Source organism: Colletes latitarsis, chromosome 5 (assembly GCF_051014445.1).
Source record: "Colletes latitarsis isolate SP2378_abdomen chromosome 5, iyColLati1, whole genome shotgun sequence".
NCBI classification, from domain to species: domain Eukaryota; kingdom Metazoa; phylum Arthropoda; class Insecta; order Hymenoptera; family Colletidae; genus Colletes; species Colletes latitarsis.
Genome location: NC_135138.1, coordinates 32,638,180 through 32,655,426, shown reverse-complemented (window position 1 = coordinate 32,655,426; position 17,247 = coordinate 32,638,180). Strand labels below are relative to the sequence as shown.

Genomic DNA, 17,247 nt, shown 5'->3' with positions numbered 1-17,247 from the left:
TTAATATAAAATTCTCGACGATCCAGCAGAATGTTATAAAATTCCCAAATTGATACGTCTGTCATTTGTATTGCATAATTATTAAAAAACTGTGTTATTAGCGTAGTCACAAAACCAACGCATAGAACTTTATCGAACAATTAAATTGTCATCAGTTCGTTGTAAAATATATCATTCCACAACTAAAACTTTTAATCATGCAAAGAGTAGTGTATCCTCTATTCGTTACTCGACATTTTTATCCGGATAAAAATTTTTCTTATATTTAGTAGCACTTCAACACGTTACAAAGTGAACGTGATGTGATATTCGGATCGACGAATTGCCCTAGTTGCGTTACACTAATCGGAAACTCATATTACAATTAATTACCACTAATGAAATGTATTCCACCGGCCAGTCGTTTGAACATATACCGTGGATTCCGGAACGTGTAAATCGAGAAACAAAAGCCCATTACCATCACAAACAAGCTGATTACTGCGAACGATACCTGTGTCCTCGAATAATCTGAAAGCAATTGCGTCATATTTTCATGATTAACATTAATCATTTTATACGTAACCGTTTATAATTACGGATGTAAGTATTTCGATTTATACAACAATAGGTGTTGTCTGTTATTTAGATTTATTTATTAATTTCTGACGAATTTGTTCACTCACTGATGACGGTTCTGTTTAATCCTGGATCCAGTTTGATCTGCGTTTCGTTCGGGAACATATTCTGATTCTTGCACTCTACTGAAAAAGCAATATCACATTAAAATGCATACTTCCTGGCGCACGAATCGACGAAAGCTAAATCTCTGGTGTGCTATAATCGCCTCTCATCTATCTTCATTCCTCTAGGAGCAATTTATCATTTTCTTATCCCAGTTATCTTTCCTTGGAACACCTCATTTATGCCTCGCGATGAATTACTTTTACCCGAAGACTTCGATAATAATTTCGAAACAAAAGCATTATGATCCTGATATTTAACTCGTTTCTACCATGAATGTTCAACGTGTAGTTTATTTTTCTAATTATGGAAACAACGCTTACGAACAGGTGAACTTCCTGCCTCGAGAAAGAAACTTTATATTAAATAATATAGATGCATTAACCCTGCTGTTCCCTCGCGGCCTACACGACCCGAAATGGAATTTAAACTTTCATGGTTGTTGTATTTTTTAAAACTTCATATTTCGTGGCATTATACTACCATACGTTGCTCTTATTTTTTGAAACGCATAACAAAATCGAACCGACTCAATTTTTAACACTAGATTTACGGGCATTGATCGCACATATATTTATTGATGTTTCATGTTGACGATTACCTTAAAATACGATTTTTCTAAAATAAAAAATAATATTTACGCGTTCTGCAATTTTTAATATGGAATCTGACATCCGTCAAATTGACGGCTTCCGTAAATCTAGTGTTAAATTAAAAAATGACGCTGCTTTTCTTTAGAACCGTGTTTTAAGAGCAAACGCGAGAACGTGTTTTATTTCTTTGCTCAACAAATAATCAGATTGTTGTTGTATCCAGTCGTTGTCCCACGTGTTCGACGGAATCACACGTCCAGCGAGTCTGTGTTTTATGTTTTCGATTTTGGGCTACATTTTATGGACAGTTTCAGGCTACATTTACGACTTTAATGCTTTTCTCAAGAATCGACCATGGAACAGTTTCTTGAACTGTTTTTTAGTTTTTAGCTGCGATCCTCTTTTCTGCAAAACAAGATTCCGCTCTCTTAAAGATTGCATTTTGCGATCCTTATATCGAATATATTTTTTACGTTCGCATGGGAATTCCCCCACGTTCCCTTTTAAATCACTACCATTGAACTTCCGCGCTTCCACGACTGATACTTTTCGCAAACTATTTCCTCGAGCTCCGAGGAACTCGCGTATCTTCTTAATACGCTTCAAAGAAAAGGAAGAACACTGTGGCCGTAAAAGGAGCAAAAGCATGGCTAGCAGAGAGAAACAGAGAACACGGAGATACCGGAAAGTTTTCGTTTATTTCTGAAGTCCTCGTTTATTTTATCGGAAAGGGCAACAACGAAGTATACAAGCTCCAGTACGTAAATTAAGCGCATTTGCCTGTTATAGCATTATCTTCGAGGCGAATAAAGGCGAGATAAAATAACTAACAGAAAAGATTTAAAGGAGACGATAGAGCTTCCTCCTGGTAAAAATAGTGAAACAATTCCTATACTTTTACGATCCTGCTTACAATTACCTGCTTACAATACAGGGTGTTCGGCCACTCCTGGGAAAAATTTTAATGGGGGATTCTAGAGGTCAAAATAAGACGAAAATCAAGAATATCAATTTCTTGACAGAGGCTTCATTAAAAAGTTAAATAAAAAATTAAATTAAAAAATTTCAAATAGTCCTAAAAAAATTATCTTCGGTGGCGGGGGTCAATTACAATCATTTTTGGTGAATACACATACCTCCGAAATCCTAGCCATTTCCGAGAAAAAAATTCATTACCGAAAATATAATGCCTGACCATACCGTTGATATATTTCACTGAAATTTCATACGAATGTTTAAAACGTCATAACTTCTGAACGGATTGAACGATTTTAATGTTTAAAAAAGTAAACGACGCGTATTTTAGTGTAGAATATGTAGAAATTCCAAAAATATCCGAAAAGTTGCTCCTTAACCCTGTAAAGTGAGAAAACCCCCATAAGAATGGTCCAATTTTCAAACAGCCATAACTCCTACAATAGTGAATATATTTCAATGAAACTTTTTTCTAAAATAAAGCTCATGGGTACCTACAAAAAAGTATTAGACAACTTTTCTATAGAGCGTCAAACAAAATTACTAAAAATCAAAAACGAATTTTTAAGAAAAATCGACGGACACAGAAAGACATTCAGAAAGGCACCCTCAAGCAAAATGTCACGTACGACCCCTAAGTACAGCAGCAGTAGTCGGTCCCAAACCTCAAGAGTTTAGTTTACGACCTCGCTATATCGTGTCCCGAACTATACCAGAGTGACGTTACAGCTGTGCAATGTAGTAACTGACGTGCGTATGATGAAGCACACACGTGGAACACTGGATGTGACGCATGATAAGTGAGCGTGGAGCTGTAGACGCGGATTCTGACGTTGCTTGATTAACTGCACAATATGAAACCCGTGGTATTAATACCAGCGTCGCCATCCGCTCGTATGAAATTCGAATGTTCGGTGTAGGGAAAAATATGAAAGCGATCGCGTTCTTTGATCGAGGGTATTCGAACAAATGATCGAAAGGGTGCAAAAAGAGAAGGGAAAGTAAATTATCGATACGATGTAAATAGAATATTCGAGTGTAAATAAATGTTACAGATAATGCATCAAGACGAGTTATTCGCAATTACGTTCGGTTTAACAACGTGGTAAATCTCCCGACGACAGATTCGATGGAAATCTGCCTGGCCAGATTACTTCGGCTTTAACCAAGAATGTAATAAATCAAACTACGTTATAGAGGTTTGCGTATGGGTCTAATCCGAAGTAAATGAGTTTAAGGGATAAACAAACGCAACGATTAATCATTCTGGAAGTGAAGTCAAAACTTTCATTTAAGAATGCGATTTACCTTACGAAGGTATTTCATAAATTCTCTGATTTGTCACTCAAAGGAATATGATGTATTCAAAATATGGGTCGTTAGAGACCCGATGGTCGAGTGCCTACTACGCAACGGAACCCTGAAGAACGATGAAACTATTTAAAGGATGGCAATCACTTTATAAACGGATCGATAACGAAGAGAAACACGTTCGACGTGTAAAAATACATGAAAGCACATTCTTATAAAAATAGAAATTCATTATTCTCTATCACCAATTTTATAGTGTAAAGTATAAATTCATAATACATACAAATTATAATTTCAACGCAAGAGTAATAAAATTATAAATGAAAATCTGTTAATCGCTTACGAAGGTAAATCTATCCGTGAGTTTTCAGTACTTGTCATCCAAAGATTGAAGCAAAATTGTGTATGGAAAAATAACAGAGACTTTTGTTTGTTAAAAATCTTTCTCCTATCGTCACGGCTCGAAAATAATGTTTTCGTTTCTGCGTGTACTCTTCCTCCATTATTTATATAGGTCAACGATCCCGCCCTTCTTGAAACGTCGCCATCATCTTACATTGAACAGTTGGTATTTTGTGGCACATTTTGTAAGGATTTAATTTAGACGTTTTAAACAGGTTGCGACGTTGCGTCTGACACTGGCCCGCCTGATTGTAAATCACGTGTAGCGTGTTTAATTATTGGAAAAGCATGCCGGGGGACTTTCGAGCCAGCTACAGAGCGAATAGTTGGCGACAACGGTTCCATCAAGATGTTTCAATTTAATTTTTGTTACGGTTTTCATACTCTCAACGAGCGTTGAAATTGACTGTTTTACGAATTTAACGCTACTCGTTCAAACGTATCAAAATTACAAACAAAACGAAAGTGAGAAATAAAAGCAGGGATATTATTTCTTAAACGATTTGCACAGAATTCGTTATTTCTAAAAACATTTAAAAGATCGTGTTTATCAAAAAAGAAATTTTATTAATATTGATATGTACGGTGGAGAGTATGTCAATTAACGCAATTTCATTTGAACAGCTGATCTCCAAGGTTTGATTAAAGTCTGTGCAAAATCGGTTTATGAACAATGGCAGTTACTACTCGTGGTTTTTTTTAATTTTCTCGATTCGTTGTGGAATTCTAAACAAGCCTTTTAAATAGATTTCAGAGAGAATTAAATTTTACGTAAACATCTCCATCCTTTGATAGAGAAGAAATTAAATAAAATCTTATTCTTTGCATACTTAAACGACATTAATAAGGTCTCTGATAATTAGACTGCAGGATTAAAATTAACGAAATGGGATCTTTGTAGAGGGTTGTTTCCTAAATATAATAATTATATTTTTGCATATTAAGCTCTACAGTGTTTTGAGAATTAAAATTTCCCAGGAATGCATAAACATCCACAGTCTACTGATCATGTTATAAGTTTCACTTACTGTAAGGTACCACGCTGGTGGAATTTCCTGGTCCCGGTTCTATGCCATGAGTGCAGCCTCTCCAGAGACCCATGTGTTTGTAAATCAATCTTCTACCGGGTCTGCCAGCATCCCCGAGAGGTAAACCCCCTTCGCCCGGTGCTTGAAGGGTGAACCAATGATCGGTTCCAATAGCCACCGACCATATGCAAACCGATAGTCCCACGAGAACCGTGCAACCCAAAAGAATTCGCCTCTCAAAGATAACCTGTTCAATACACATAGTACATATAATACATATTTCACATTATAAAATCATCTATCGAACAAAGCCTATTATTATAGGAGACCAGACAAGTGGATAAAACTGAATTTCAATCGCTTTAAATCATTTAGAATTCAATTCATCAGAGACACGAATAAGGCAATACGTCTGAACTGTTTAATCTGTCATTTAAAACATAAAATGGCTTCGATTATCACTTCCTTGCTCTTCCTAACAAACCATAACAGTTAATATAATTATAATAATATTGTGCCAATTCTTGTAGTATTTATTTCGAATTTGTTGTCATTACAGTGATTTATGGTCAGAATTTAAAAAGAGTGATAGAGAGTTTAACACAGAACTGTTGTCTCGAATGAGTTGTCATCGAGTAATACGCGAAGCATGGAATAGTGAAACAAAGCCAGCTCAATCGCCGTACTTGGCGTAGAAAGCGTGAAATGTCTAGTATCGTTTTACTTTTTTATTTGCTCGTTCATCGACAAATGCACCATGGAGATTTAAGCTTAAAATCCACCTCGAGAAAGGAGCAACTCATTGACGAGCATAAATATCGATTTCGTAGTTTCCAAGCTTCCCCGACTTTATTTAATGCAGAACGAATCGCGTAAACTATCGCGAGATATTTTTCAAATCCTGAAATCCTCCACTTTTTTAATCAATCCACCACTGTTCAACTCCGCTTGTAAATTTTGTTTTTATTTGCCAATATTAAGGGTACGATCAATGAACGCCTGGAATTTAATTATTGTACGAGCCAACAGTACTGGTTCGTTTTTTGCTCCTAACTTCAATTTGCTGAAGTTTTTAAATTGCAGCCAAACGTTTTGGTAAAAAAGTGTAAAATGAATTTTTATGTGTATTAATCTACGTTAATTTAACGAAATAAAATAAATTTTTATATTTTACGTGGCCCAGATTCGGTGTTCTTTTTTAATTTCTCGTTGAGAACAGCAACGATTGAAACCACGAAAGAATTAATTATTTTTGAAGCCGTTTTTCTTAATTTTACTTCACTGGAATGAAATTACATAGAAAAACGGAAGAAATTAATATTTTACCTGGTTGTACAGCGACTTCATTCGGCTCGCCATTTCGTTTAATTTTCTCAATATCAATTTGAAAACTCGTATCCGGTGAAAATTGTACGATATTACTTTCCTTTGCGGTCTGATTTAATCCGTTTGCGAAACTAATGCACCACCACGCTTCAGATCTTCATTTGTTATGCATGAATTACGGGAAAAGGTTCTCGCAACATTTTTATCAGAATTTCTTTGATTACATACTTGACGTAAAAACTATGCATATTTTAAAGCAACGAAACTAATCTTCGGTGATTTCATGTCTTTTGAGTTTTCTTTGATAATTTGTCTTGTTAGTTACATTTGATATGGAAATCACGTTTATTTTACATGAAACTGTTTATCACGGTTACTAACATTTAATCTTCGATGATGAATTTCTGATTAATCAAACTTTATGCACATTTTAAAAATCCGCGTTAAATTTTACGATTTTGGCATTTTAAACGATCACTTTTTCACTTCTTTTAATACAAATATTGCATACTGATCCTTTCATTTCCTTAAAAGCTCTTTTGTCCGTCGTTGTTGCGTTCATAAAATTTGTTTAAATTAACTTTCAGACGTTCTGCTATATTTTCCTTTGTAGATTCCTCGGTATTTTTCTCTTTTAAGCTTTGTTTCTCTTCGACTCAATTTAAATGTCAAACATTTTCACTATTTTTCCCTGGCACTCATTTTGGTTACTTTCGTCATTATGTTCGATGAATTCCATTCGGTGACTTCCATTCCTTTTCTACGAGAAGGACAAGTAATTTATTTTTATATATTATTCGTCATAATTATTCGAAAATCTCTGAAAAATGGACTCACTATATGTTTGGGACTTCTTTCTTGTTTATTTCATTGTTATGCAATATTTGGTCCGAACCACCTGAAAACAACACGAAATATTTATTTAACTGTTCAATGATACAATTACAAACAATTTAGAGCAATCATATCTTAATAGAAATTGGGTATTAAATAATTTATCGATGAATTCACTGTTCGATTCGTTAATAAATTTTTCTTTCGGAGTTTTCGTATAAGAATTTCTCTATTTTAAATACCACATTCAAAATTAAACGTAGATTTACGTCGCGAAGCGGTTACATGAGAACTTTTTCGCAAACACCGTCTTAGAAATGGCACAGTTTATTTAAAGCGTTCCCTTTGTTCTCGATCCATGTCGCAATAATTGGCCAACAAGAAATGCACCAAGTTAATAGCTAGGGTAATAGTTCTGTCTTTAGGTACCAGTAGTAAAACGTGTTTTTAAATTACACTGTTATTATTAGCAATGTTGTTTGCATAATCCTGCAGGACTAAGTGGAGTGAGGTCTAAAAATAAAATGACGTCAGTGCTTCGAAGTCTGAATTATAATAATGGAAATATCGTCGAGGTCTGAAAGTCCATTAGCAACTAACATTACGTCGCAGTTTACGATCCTCGTACGTCGTCATTTAGCTCACAGGTTGCCTCTCAGTCTCTGGGTCGACAGAAATTCGCAAAACACGACCGCATTGTTACCATATCATCCGTGCCAAAAATAGCAACAACTCTCAGCATCGTGAAGAAAGAGAGTAAATAATAAAGAAAACTCTATAACCGAAAATTATGACTCACGTCATCTTTTATTAAGATAACCCTTCGCGAATAAATCGGGGATAGAGAAATGAATTTAATCGATCCATATTTACGAGACACTATTACAGGGAGAAAATAGACTCTCGAGCATAGATTTTAACCAGGGACCGAATATAAATTTGGCGAGACAACATCGACTGCCAGGAATCTTATTGTAATTCAAAGATTTACTCAATTTTGTTTCGAAACTTCGGTGAAATATGCGTACCAATGGGGAACAGCTAATTAAAATCACTCGAATAATTAATCTACGATGATTCTGGCTCAAAGCAATTCGCGAAGTTTATATTTAAACGGAAACAAAGCAGAATTGTTTTAAGATATATTGAAATTGTTGTTTATTCCGGGATTTGATTATAGCTTGTCATTTTTTAAAAATTGCACGAGTACGCAACGCGAGGAAAATGTTCGTTCAAATATTGTTACACGAATTTGTCGGAAAGAAAATATATGAAACAGATGGAAGCGACTGATATTGATTTCATTTCCACGTAATACGAAAACTGAATACACATATCACGTAATCTGTTATGAAAATTTTTCTTTTAAAGTTTTTCTGGCTTTTGACTTGGCCGGTGTCATCGAGTGAACGTAAAAGAGAAAGTTTCTTCTTAATAGAAGCGCCGATAGAAACTTTTAGAATTTTCATCGCTAAAATAAATAATCGTTATCGAGGCGATATCCGTTTTAATAAAGCTTACAGAAAGTAAATATTTCCTCGCGGATAGTAATTATACTCTGTGCATCGGACTTTTTCTTTTTTAAAGTATTTAAAAGTTTACTAAAAAGTGAAGAGAAAGAGTGTAGTAAACTCTTTTCTCTCTCGAACTTTTCCACTAAAGAAACTGACGAACGAAAGGTAGCGTTGAAGTGCATCCTGATGATAGATCATTATCCTCGAAAAATGCTTCAACTGTCGAGATCCCCTTCAATTTTAATATCAATATTAGCTGCTAAGGGATCGTAATATCACGCAAATGAAAATACTACTGGCAATCGAACGATCACCAAAAGTATCTTAACGCCTCGGCTTGTCGATGGATGTGTTTATCATAGCAACACGTGCAACCCGAATTTACGAGACTCGCGAGCATGAAAAACGATCTTCACGATCAACCTGTATGCATGAATTATTATACACAAGACCGTCACTCAGAGTGCTTTACGCTAATGCTCCTCCTCTGCATAAATTAATTCTAATATTCTAAAACCATTCTTAAAATTCTATCAACCATCGACAAAATTAATGGAAAATTGATTTTGTAGTGACCGTGTTCTAAAAAATTATAAAGTAATAACCAAGTTGACAGTGATTTTGATCAAACCAAAACTCATATTCTAACTCACTGTAACAATTTAATTAAAATTAAAATCGATAAACAATTAAGAAACGTAACGTGACTAAGCATCATAGAAAATAATAGCAACTGTTAACTATCGAAAAGCTGTTGTTGAAAGCAAATTACAAGATCCAAGGTGCAATTTAGTTGACGTTTAAGAAAATGTAGGAGCCCTCGATGCAACTGCTTTTTAGAAGAAAAGGAGGCAAAATTTTATTAGAACATTCCGCGATGCTTTTCGAGCGACGCGATGCTCGGCGAAAGCGGTAAATAATTTCATTATTAAACCAATTGCGGAAAAATATATAGGTCTAGCATGGCGGAGACATGAATATAAAAGGCCCCATCGGGCTACGGTATTATCGGTATTTGGCCTAGTTCGCGAGACTCGTGCCCTTTTTCTATGGCCGCGCGAACGTGTGCGAGTTTTCGCTTGGAAATCGCAAACGCAACCGTCCAACTTTTGCGACGGACTAATTTCATCCAAGTTAGCAACGCGCGTATCTTTCACAAAATGACAAGTATATTTGCAAACCGAAATTAGAATAGCGATCCGACGGTTTCGATTCGACGCAGTTTACAGTCCATTGATTATGTAGCGTTGCAAATAAAAGGTTCTAGTTTGACGGACGCCGACTAGAAAAAGCTAACAGACTAAAAATAAAACAAGACGCTTTAAAGCTGCCTCGCGATATTTATTATCCATAATATCTCGTGTCAGTTCACTTCGTTGCTACTTATAAATTTCCACCGACCGTTCAATAAACTTCGAACGCGACATTCGACGCGTCTAACTTGAAACGTACAGCGAAAGAATTTGCTAAAAATGTACGATCGCCGACGAATATTTAAGCTGTAATGCCCGAGTATCGGCGCGTGTCTAATTAAGCGTGTTTACTATTCGTCGAAATTTATCATCGTCGATATTTCTATAAATAGTTCGGTTACGCAATTGTCAGACGGCGACGAAATCTCGTAAAATGTCTGTCTCCCGTTTCGTTACAGTAGGAAACAGGCATGACAGATAATTTCATGGCATATTGCAGACAGTGGTTTTGAAAGAAGAAGGGAAATACATAATACCTAGACTGTAGATCTTTATGCAAACTCGTGTTTTTAATAATAGAATTAATTAAATTGAAGCTTTATAGAGGGTTGTCACAATCTTGCTTTAAATATTCCTTTTATTTTTGTGTATCAAGTGTATTCTGTAATATTTTGAAAACTTAAATTTCCAATAAATGCATAACTATACACAGTCTAATAAGACATCGAACGAAGCTCTCTGGTAACACGATCGTCTTTTTCCCTCTGGACTTTTGCTACTTTCTATTAATTTCTTGAAATATTGAATCGTCTGGTTCTTCGTTGCATAATGGATAACGTAAACAAAGGTAATGAAGCTTCTGTTATGCAGATCGAAACACCGTAAAAACACTGTTTATTTACCGTATACCGTATTCAAAGTAGAGTACATTTATATCTTTCCTATTGGCCTTGATTGCATTACACACTTTGCTCCAGTTTACTAAAGGCCTTGCAACATAATATAAAGTAACCCGATACTGCTTTATCCCACATTGATCGTACAATTTTCAATCCATTCGAACCTAGTGTTAGGTGTTAGATGTTAGGTCTATTTCTAAGTAGAGTGTATCGCTTAATGGTGAAACTTAATCCCTAACTGGTGTCGCGTATTCAGTAAACAGTATCTGGTACAGCAAGGACTTCAACATTAAATACATGCGATTTTTGTTCATAAAATACAATCATATATCTTAGACTAATGTATAAAAATGAAACTGAAATATGCAAAGGAGCAATCTATACAGGATGTTCGACCATCCCTGGGAAAAAATTTAATGGGAGATTCTAGAGGCCAAAATAAGACGAAAATCAAGAATATCAATTTCTCGATTGAGGCTTCGTTAAAAAGTTATTAAAAAATTAAATTAAAAAATTTCAAATCGTTCTGGAAAAATTATTTTTGGTTGCAGGGGTCAATTATAAGCATTTTTGGTGAATAGACATACCCTTGAAATCCTACCCACTTTCGAGAAAAAAATTCGAGAAGGTGTAAAATTTTTCGACAAAATTAAAAAATTTCTAATCGTTCTAAAAAAATTATTTTCAGTTTCAAGGGTCAATTACAATAATTTTTGGTGAATAGACCTACCCCCAAAATCGTACCCATTTTCTAGAAAAAAATTCAGTACAGACAGAACTTTAAACGTTAATAACTTTTTAACGAAGCCTCCATTAACAAATTAGTATTCTTGATTTTCGTCTTATTTTGGCCTCTAGAATCTCCCATTAAAATTTTTCCCAGGGGTGGCTGAACACCCTGTATAGAAGTAACCATCAAATAATTATCAGATAACACTGATAGCAATCAGAATTGACAATTTGAAGAAATTCCTTCTTTCAAACCTCGAAAGCAAGGATTGCTTATTTGAAAATCGACTAACCAACTGTTTTACATCTTTGCTTCCAGTTTAACTTCGAATCATAGGGGTTTACTAATAGTCGATCGAAATAAGAAAAGAATGATGCAAAGCAAGAAAGCGACGTGGGTCGATCGACTGGACTAAGATTACAGGGTACACGCACGTGAGCCATTTCGTCTGAAGGCGTTAACGATACGTAAAAGTCGAATGTTCAACGTTATAGATGTTCATCGTTTTTTATTGCGCGATGACGTCAATGGACTCGGCATTGTTTTATTCGTTTACAAGCACGGAGCATGGCGGTGCACGCAGTTTATTTAACCGCAGCTGCAGCTGCACAGACTACGCATGGAGTTATAAATGCGATAAAGCCAACGTGTGCCGCTGTCAGACCATACAGTCGACGCCCACCGTAGCTATTTTCGAGTATTGCTGCCTTTTTTCCGCGCTGTACCATCGTTTCCTGCCCTTTATCCGGCTTCCAATGGTCCAAAAACCCAGACTGTCCTGCAACCAACGTCACAACCCAGGAAAAATCGAAACCGAAGATTGCAAAATGGAATTCTTTTTACACGAGGCTACGCTTTCAAGCAAAAATCAGTTCGACAGCGTGTTACGCGAGACGAGAACATACTTCGCTAAATCTCAACTTCAAGAATCACTCTACGGACCTCCTACGGACCTCCAGCTCACTGTTTCAAAGTTTTAAGCGTAGAATATCAGACGCCGATGTATTTCGAGAGAACGTAATCGGATATTCAGCGTGGTCAAACATTAACAACATTTAGAAAACCGATACACGAAAATAAAAATGCACGCTGCTTAAACTTCCAGGTCTGGATTTATGGGGTCGCCCGGTATGCTTTGATTTTATTCGTGTTTTCGACCATCTAATCGTGCGAGGAATTAAGGCTCTAGAAGTTGATTTATTGCCACGAAATCTCTGCACATCTGGCGACCACGTGCACTTCTAGCGCCTTAATAACGCGTCTTTGATACAAATTGGCGTGTCATGAACTGGCAGGAAGACTTTAATTAGGTTTTGTCCGATATACCAAGACTTGTGCACTCGAGATCGCCGTCGACTACTCCCCGTACGCGACTAAACGTGAATTTACGCTTGGAGAGGACTGGCAACCATTGATTTGCTAATCAAATCACCCATAAATTGGTTGTACGTGACGATTACGAGAATTGTATTAGTGAAAGTTTCCAATGGTACTCTTTAACGAACAGTAACATAAATCTGCATCTTATCTATTGGAAATATATATTGAGTGTTTCGACGTTTGGCAAATAAATAAATAATTATGTTTACCGCGATCGAGATAAGTACAGATAAAAATCATCGAATTACAAGTAAAGACGCGCCTTAAAAGACGAGATCGTAAAAGTATACTACAACGTTGCTCCAACGTAACCAACCCAACCCAGTCCATCGTGCAATTAGAATTTATTTTGAACTTAGAATGGTTTATCTTGTAAACTAACTCAAGCTAATGCAGACCATTACGTTTCGCTCCGAAACTTTTTATTGTCTTGTAAACTATACCAGGCCAAGTCAGATCATTACTCTTCGCTCTTTAATGGTCTAGGTTCGCCTAACAAACACTGTACCACAAAATAAACCCACACAGTGATTTATAGCTTACGTACAATATACAGGCACATCTTTAGTCGTCGTTTAGTAATTTTTATCGGTGTTTATCTTAATCTTAGGAAGCATTGCGTCATTGATAAGACGTTATCGTATTTCTCGGGATAAAATTGGCTACTGGTATAGGGAAGCTAAATACACGATAAAAAAAAAGAAATAGCCAGTGTATGAAGAAACATGTAAGAAAAATAACAATTCTAGCAAACTAGGTATAAGATTAGACCTTTACATTATATTACAAACATTATATTTTCGGTAATGATTTTTTTTCTCGAAAGTGCGTAGGATTTCGAGGGTATGTGTAATGACCAAAAATGATTGTAATTGACCCCAGCAACCAAAAATAATTTTTTTAAAACGATTTGAAATTTTTTTTTCGTCGAAAAATTTAGACACCTACACCCTTGTCGATTTTTCTTAAAACTTCGTTTTCCATTTTTAATAAATTTGTTGTCTAATACTTTTTTGTAGGTATCCATGAGCTCTACTCCCATACTAAATTTCAATGAGATCCATTGCCTATTGTAGGAGTTATGGTCGTTTGAAGTTTTGACCATTTCTATGTGGTTTTTCACACTTTATGGGATTAAGGAATAACTTTTCGGAATTTCTTAAAATTTCTACATATTCTACACTAAAATACGCGTTGTTTGCCTTTTGAAACTTCAAAATCCTCCAATCCGTTCAGAAGTTATGGCGTTTTAAAGATACGTATGAAATTTTGAAGACATTTCATCTCTCCTTACGTTATATTTTCGATAAAGAATTTTTTTCTCGAAAATGGTTAGGATTCCGAGGGTATGTCTATTCACTAAAAATGATTGTAATTAACCCCTGCAGCCGAAAATAATTTTTCCAGAACGATTTGAAATTTTTTTGAAATTTCAGTGAAACATATCAATGGTATGGTCAGACATGAAATTTTCGGTAATGAATTTTTTTCTCGAAAGTGCGTAGGAATTCGAGGGTATGTGTAATGACCAAAAATGATTGTAATTGACTCCTGCAACCAAGAATAATTTTTTTTTAACGATTTGAAAAAATTTTTTTTCACCTAAAAAATTAGACACCTACTCCCTGTCGATTTTTCTTTAAAATTTATTTTTATAATTGTATTTATAAAAGAATTGTTTCTTTGAATTGTACTTATAAAAGAAGTCTACGAAATTGATTATTTCATACAACGGTTGTGCCTAGAAAAGCGGGAGTAAAAAATATTTGCCCCGCATTCAAAATCGATTATTAAAATTTTTATCTCTTTTTCAGTCAGTTATCTTAATGCCATTATATTTCAGATACGATTTATTAATTCAATCCGTTCGACAAATTCTTAGTAACGAACACCATTAAGGTCATGCTCTGAATATATTAGCGCTAAAAGCTCGAATTAAGAGTAATTAAATTCTCAATTTTATCTTCTGCCGCAAGTTCCTATGTGCGCCGAATAATTTTCATCAACACCGTAACGCTAGGAAATTCCTTCGTCAAAATAAATTAATTCTTTGAAACGTTAATTCTTATTAAATGATTCACCAACTTCGTATCCCGAGTCATTATCTTCTATCGTTGCGTTACTCATACGGTTTCTAAATATTGCACTGAGAGTGATTAGATTAGATTGAGATTTAAATGACAAATTTGTACAAATACTCTCTTCGAAAGCAAAAAAATGGAGTGCACGTGTATTTCAAGAAACTAATAGAACTATATTAAACAAGCTTATTTATTTATATACCGTTTGGAGTAGTGAGTTTTCATTTAATATACTTTTGCAAATATATTTTTCATTTGAACAATTTAATTAATGACTCCATCTCTCGTCTTTGCTAAAGAAAGAAAACGGGGACATAGCGACGAAGGGTGCGAAAGCAACTAAAAGTTCTTAAGCCGAATATCAAAGTGACGGAGCGAGATAAACGACGCTAAAAACGACGATACTCGAAAGAAAATGCCCATCGATTTATCGTCATCATAATTCTGTCATATCTCTCACTCGATGATTGATCGTTTCGAAAGGCAGGAAAGTTTACGAGTTTCGCTGTCAAATATATCCACAAAACACGAGCCTTCCAGAATTCTCGCCTACACTATTCGCGATTTGAGACGTCGAAAATGAATAGAAATACACGAACTTCGGGTTGGGAATAGAATCGACACAAATCTATAGGTTTGTTTGCACGTGGCCGAGTTCGCATTAACGAAAACAATGATTGATTGACGCAAGGGCGGTTGTTGCTGTATAGAAAGACTACAGCTATCGACGATCTATCTGTATTAGACACTTGGGTCGGCGAACTAATGGAACATCGGTCCAGCATAGAAACAAAAGACATTTTACTCGTGAGAATTATTATTGCACGCGCTTCTATTAACAAAACCAACCGATTAGCAACAGGTTCGTAAAAAGATGCGTTAGCTGATTCGACAGAAAAGTTGTTTTCTAAATTACAATATCATTTCAATCGACTTTACACACTTCGCAGAGAAATGAATACAAAAATAACACGCACGGGCTGAGAAGCGTGATCGTTGACGCGAAGTAAAATTAGTTGAAAGAATAATAATCTCTCGCTGAGGACGTCACGAACAACTTTAAAGCTTTGAGCGTCATAATCATAATCTATACATCGATAATGATGCGTACCACGCTCGATAAATATTTACTCTTCACGCGGATGCTGAGACCTAAAAGTGTAATAAATAATAATTTCTTAATCGGTGCTTTTCGTTTTTAGAATCTCTACTTAATAAAACACGTAGACGACGTCTAAGGTAAGGAATCATTTTCTCGGTTTCGAATTAAAATCGCGAAGAAATGAAATTTGTATTAATTTGTACGCCTATTTCGTTGAGTTTTGAATATACAATTAAATTTATCATTTACCAACAAACACGAAATTCACGCTAGGTTTCTCGCGCGTCACACATGGTACGACATATGAAATCCTGTTTGCTGAAACGAAAAAAAATATCGAATACGTTCGTCGTGACATCAGTGCTTCAAAAATACATTTAACAGAGAAAAGTAGACTTCTGGGTGGTTTAATGCATCATTCGCCGAAGCCTAATGAAACAATTCGACGTATACCAGTGTTTTTTTATTTCTATTTATTTTTATCCGCTCCTGATTCTTCCGAAAACCTCATCCGCGTTTCTTAACGTTTTTATTACTTCTCGAACTTTAACTACGATCCGTTTCGGGGATGCTGTTAGCTCCACGGTCATGTTTTCTGGAAAGAAAACTTTCACGATCGCCGATGTAATTCGAAATAAAAAATTCATAAAACGGGTCACGAATTCTCTGCTGGTGACTGACAGTTGCCTCCGACGTTCCCGATAAATCGATCCATATAACTCGCTGGTAAATTGAGACGATAGGGCGACGTTAATAGGCGATTGACACCGAGTACAACGTCGACACGTGTCAGTGCAGATCGCGTGCGTAAAGTAAGCCCAACCCAAAACGATGAGACTCGAACTCGTACGAGCGGCCGGCCAGTCTTCGCCAGAAATAGTTTCACGTCGACGATGTATTTATAAATAATTTCTCGACGACCTACGACAATTGCGTGGCACGCGGCGCGTTTCTGACGATTAAACTTATTATCGTGTTCTTATCGTTCGCACCACGGACGAATAACACTCAATGAGTTCCATTACGTGAAGAATTTATACTTTCAACGTAGGCAGAATCAATTTCACGAGACTTCAACAGTTTATACTAACGTCGACTACGTGGCTATAGGAAATAACAAATTCGACAATCCATGGTGGAGATCATTCCTCACCAA

General features: G+C 35.7%; 1 protein-coding gene across 4 annotated transcripts in view; it reads right to left on the bottom strand.

Moving 5' to 3' along the window:
- The window catches only part of LOC143341805 (transmembrane protein 114), a 31,768-nt gene that overhangs the window by 5,912 nt on the left and 8,609 nt on the right, over positions 1-17,247 (bottom strand). For 3 of the 4 annotated variants that reach the window (XM_076765034.1, XM_076765032.1, XM_076765031.1), the window contains 5 exons: positions 7,196-7,256; positions 6,359-7,118; positions 5,033-5,279; positions 666-743; positions 373-510 (listed from right to left, as the gene is read on the bottom strand). In XM_076765034.1, coding sequence (XP_076621149.1) covers positions 373-510; positions 666-743; positions 5,033-5,279; positions 6,359-6,391 — 496 coding nt within the window. In that variant the 5' untranslated portion in view covers positions 6,392-7,118; positions 7,196-7,256. Of the gene's footprint in view, positions 1-372; positions 511-665; positions 744-5,032; positions 5,280-6,358; positions 7,119-7,195; positions 7,257-12,210; positions 12,307-17,247 lie in introns of all 4 variants that reach the window. The other variant, XM_076765033.1, reaches the window with a different exon arrangement.